The following is a 5,603-nucleotide window of genomic DNA, read 5'->3' on the forward strand; positions in this document are numbered from 1 at the left end:
TTTAAAATTGTGTGTATAATGTAAGATTAAATAAAACAGCTGTCATCATTATGTTTAATAATTAATATTATAAGGTATCTTACGACTTTTTAAATAATATTTTTTCATAGTTTAGCATGCTTAATAGAGTAAATCATTACATTTAGAAAAATAAATAAAGTATAGATAAGTACAGAAATTTTCAAGTGATCTTTTTTTTCAAACCAGATATTAAATGTATTTCCATCAACATTAACTTAATTATATTGAATTATAATTATATGAATTATTAATTATATTGAATATGATGTATAAAACATAAAAATATATGCATACTATTATCATGCATCAACTGACTAATTTTAATAAAGTGAAGACCGAAATATCATTCATAATAATTTGATGCATATATTTTCAATAATATATATTGAAGCAAACATCAAAAAAATTATTTCAATTTTTTTATTGGTATTTTGAATACTTGTTAAAGAATTTTTATGAGTAATCAATATTGATGAAAATAAATGAGTATTTTTTAACAAGTATTTTAAATATTACTTGTAAAGGTACAACATTAAGGAAATAAGTTTATATTTATTTAAAGTTTAAGCATTTAGTTATTTTTATATAAAATTTAAAAATATAATTTATATTATATTCGTATAGATTTTATTTGCTACTTAATAAATTTTATTCTTGTTTGTAAAAAAATTATTAAACCATCATTATAAAAATAAAGTAAAGTAAAAATATTTAATCTTATTGCGCTATAGAGTATCGTTATAAATTAATTATGATTTGGTTAATGTAATACTAGAACAATGTATAATATACCTTTTTAATTCACATGATTTGAATATACAGTGCATACTTAAAAATAAATAATTTTCATATTATTTATGCGTTTTGTAATAAGCATTTTTCCATGAAATTGATTGTAAATTATTTTAAAGGAAAATATTTATAAATTTAATATTCAGTTAAAAACTTTAATAAATTACGATTTAATAAATAGTTCGACGAAATATGATTTTAACCAAATATTATTTAATTAAATAATTTTAATATAACAATTTTTTTTATTTTTCAAAATATTCGAACGGTGTTGCAATCTTGTTACAATAATGTGCGCCATCTGGTATTAGCTTGGTGAGTTTGATTATAATTAACTCTTCTTCGCTGCATATTCTCCTAATAGAAGTATAAGTGACCTCTCTTTATTCCAAAAATTGAAATCTCTTTTTGGGCTCTTCATTTCTCGGTTTTCATGTTATGTTAATACCAACTAAAGCTACCTCTTCTTTATTTAAAAAATTGCAATCTCTTCTTGACTGTATTGATTTCGCAATTTTCATGGTCTTCTGATAGCAGTCTAATCAACCTCTTCTTTATTTGAAAATTTACCATCTTTTCTTTCCTAGATTTATTCTTTAACTTTCATACTCTCCTGATACCGGTCTAAGCAACCTCTTCATTATATCAAACTGATGATTTATTTACGTCAGTCATCTTTCTACGAATAAAATAGGTAATTTCGTCATGTGGATTGAGATAAATATCAATTTGTAAACTCAATTTAATAATTTGTTTATTTTTATGAAAGAAATCATTGAAAACAAATTGTCTTTAAAATGTATATTATTATCCACCAATTGGCGTAATTATAGGTCAACAATATAAATTGGTTAGATTTAACCAATTTAACCTAATATTTAACTAATAAATTATTTGGTAATAAAATTAAAATAAATTAATTTACATTATTGTTTACGAATGACATCCGACGAAACAATTAATTGTCAAAATATTTAAGTACTTATATGAAAATTTTAAGAATATATAAGCATGGAAGAATATAAGCAATGACTTGGAAATGTAAAATGGAAGTGTAAATAAAATCTAGAAATTTGTATTTTAATTTAAATAAATTGATATAAATATTTTATATATTAATATAAAATAAACTTTTTATATTTTAATAAAATGTTAATAAAATTTTAATAAAATTTGTAAACCTGTTATTCGAATAAAACGGAGAAAAAACAAAACAAACATTATTTTTCAATAAATGTATAAATCGTAGAGAATTACTATTTTTTATTAAATTTAAGAATAAAAAAGTTTTGTCGTTGTATTTTGTAGTCAAACGTTTTAGATAAATTTAAATTTAGTTATGTAAATTTATATAATATTTAACTATTATGTTTTTTTTTATTTATTATTTATTATTTATTATTTAACTATTATATAATAATGAACTATTATAAAATAAAATATAATACTTAACAAAAAAATAGCATAAAACAGCAATGAGAATGTTTATTCATTAGAAATTAAGAATAATAAAGATTTTATAAATTACCTGAAATTGTGGAAAACGATGTTTGCATTTCTGAATACACTCTAAAACTTTTCAATATATAATGCAATATAAGATATATAAATCATTTTGTTACGTATTGACTTTACGAATTGCTTCATTTTATGTTTTATTTATTTTTAATGAGCTTTGTAGGCCGGATAACAAAATATAAAATATATAATTTTATTAAGAAAAAAGAAAATGCATATGTATAAATTCAATATGTATAAATTAATTTTTAAAAAGTATGTAATCATTATTTCCTATTACATTGTATAAACATGGATATTATTGACTAGAATTCGTAGTGTGAATAAAATGTTATAATGCATAAATAATTTATATATATATTTGTTTTATGTTTTATTTAATTACATTTTATTACTTATCAAAACAACAAATATACAATTATAATAAATTAGTCTATGTTCTTTAAATGGTGTACACAGTTTTAACAGTTATGGATATACTAATAGTACATTTATACACATACATATAATACCAGTTAAGTGATCCAGTATATCTATTTAGAATAACATTTATATAAATTACATATGTTATATAAATTTTTATAAATATAATTAATCTATACTCAATTTGAAATACGCATAAATACAACGTTTATTAAAAATACGTTATTTTCTAAATACAATACTTTTTATTTTGAAATTCAAATACATTTTACAAAGCAATATACTCTTATTACGAAGAAATAAATAATATACCTTTTGAATGAATTGATATATTATTTTATTGTAACATTTATTTGTTTACAATTTTTAACTTAACCATTAAGATTCTTTTCGTAGATAAAAAATAAAAACGATCAGTTAATAATGTAGTATATTTTAGTCTTTAAAAGATTCTAGTAAAATTTAAACGATAAGTTTATTGAATCAGTTAATAGTGATATTTAGATTTAATAATAATAAGAATGAACTAAAATTAATTTATATTTATCATTGAATTAGATGCAAATTTTTTTACAAACACAATTATTAAAAAAACAATTATTTTTAAATAATTAAATCTCCTAATTGACATAATATATTAAATTTATTCATTTAACTATAGTTAAAAATATATTTAAAATGTTGAAGTTCATCATTATTGAAAAAATAATTAAATTGATTTTTAAATAAATTCTATCGTTAATGAAATTCGTCAAAAATTGACCTTTATTTTATGTTTAATAGACTTTCTATAAATTTGAAAATGGAATTCCATAATGAACCTTTTCATAGTTAGAATCTTGTATATTTTACAGATTTTCATTAGTCATTATAGGTATTGGTAATCAAGTTATGTAAATTGAAAAAGAAGAGCTAAATACAAAAATTTAAGGTCCATATACTTTTGTACTTAAAATCTCTACATTTTGTGATTTAACACCTTTTAATAAAAAAATAGTAAGACATAAAAAAACTATCCCTTAATTCTAGATAAAAATAATTTTTTATTAATTAGTTTATATTATAAATTTTCAAGGCTTTTATTAATTTAAAATTATTTATTATATTGTGAAAATATGTAATTAAAATGTTTTATACTTTATCAATAAATCACTGGTAAAGGTAGTGCAGATCCATGTAGGTATAAATATAATAAATGTGTTACACAAAATATGAGTTATTCAGTCGCCTATTGTAGTAAGCGAAAAATGTTCTCCGTCTTCTGCGTGAAGATATTAAGGAACAACTTAGTCAATTTTTGAATTTTCAAATCTTTCATATTAATATGATGTTAAGAGATGTAACTTATTACTTTTCCTTGCATTACTGCAACTAAAAGAATACCACGTAAGATAGATTAAGTTACAATGATTTAATGAAAATTAGAATGATTTAATTACAGATTTTTATTGGATTTTAAGTATTCTTATATAAAGATATAAGCGATCTTGATATTGCTATAATCTTTATTTTACCTTATTAAGATAACTGATATTATCATATTTTATGTTTGCTAAACATTTACTATCAAAAAACATAAAATTTTAAAAATCATATATTTGTATGATTTTATTTATAAATTTAATAGTACCGTTTTATAAGAATTTGTTTCATTACCTTAAGTTAAATATTAAAATATATACAGAATTTAAAATAGAATATGTACAAAAACTAACAATTTCAAAACTATATGAAAATAAATTTAAAAAAGAATAAGAAAATAATAATTCTTTAAATTATTTTAACTTTGTTTAAGAGAATTTGTAAATATTCACGGCTTTACGTATGATAGAATCTCGAATAATAAAAAAGCATAGCTATGGTGAATAATATGTTTGGAATAGATCTGTTTTAATAAATAGTACAACAAATATATTTCAAGTCGACTCTTTCAAGTTCAGCTTGTACTTTGTACAATTCATATAATTCTATGCATAAGTAATAAAGGATGGGTAGCAAAATATTTTTAATGTAATAAAGAATCAGTGAGGCGTTACATTGATTGACTCGCTCATACGATCAAGTGTCGGACTCGATGTCGCTGGTGTTGGTGGCTGGAGGCAGGCACAAAGGCAAACCGATGCATGGCAGAAACTGCAAAGTCCGACCGGCAGTTGGACGTACATACTTAGGCCAGCTGCTATTGCGACATTCCTGTAAAAAATATAATTTACATCATTAATTTAATTTGGGAGATTTAAAACCGAATTTGATCGGTGTTAAGTACCTCAAATTATTATTTCAAATTAACAGACGCTGATATATAGTCTATTTAAAAGAATTTTTGGTCCTTAAAATATTTGAAATTTTTACACACACACACACACAGAGAGAGAGAGAGAGAGAGAGAGAGAGAGAGAGAGAAATAGCATATTTAGTAATATGAATAATATTCGATTTTATAGGAAAGACGACTTTGGTTATTATTTTTGTTCTATTGATTCACTTTATGATTGAACGTAAGGAAGAATATATTTGTGATATATTGCTTTTGTTTAAATGATAATAGTACGAATGAATTATTAAACTTTGTATCGTCATATGTATATAATAGCAAAAAAAAAAAAAGAAAGTTAAAATAAGCAACTATTATTTATTAGAAAATTATAATTTCGTAGAAGAAAAAGTTGTATTTTATCATGTTGATAATTTTTATTAAAAAATTATTACATACAATAAAATGAATTTATTGATTTTTAAAGTTTTCTCTAAATATAAATTTATTTCTTATTAATATAAACTTAATGAAAGATTGTCTAATTTAAAAGCCATTTTATAATCTAATATGAATTTATTCTGTTTTACATAAG

General features: G+C 20.9%; 1 protein-coding gene across 1 annotated transcript in view; it reads right to left on the reverse strand.

The window, feature by feature from the left end:
* Positions 1-4,689: 4,689 nt before the first annotated feature.
* The window catches only part of LOC105366484 (transcription factor rough), a 4,863-nt gene continuing 3,949 nt past the window's right edge, over positions 4,690-5,603 (reverse strand). Inside the window, exon 3 of the mRNA XM_011504942.1 lies at positions 4,690-4,947. Within this exon, the coding sequence (XP_011503244.1) occupies positions 4,776-4,947 (172 nt within the window). The 3' untranslated portion in view covers positions 4,690-4,775. The remainder of the gene's footprint in view (positions 4,948-5,603) is intronic.

The sequence above is a fragment of the Ceratosolen solmsi genome, unplaced genomic scaffold (genome assembly GCF_000503995.2).
Source record: "Ceratosolen solmsi marchali unplaced genomic scaffold, CerSol_1.0 scaffold4, whole genome shotgun sequence".
Classification (NCBI taxonomy): Eukaryota; Metazoa; Arthropoda; class Insecta; order Hymenoptera; family Agaonidae; genus Ceratosolen; species Ceratosolen solmsi.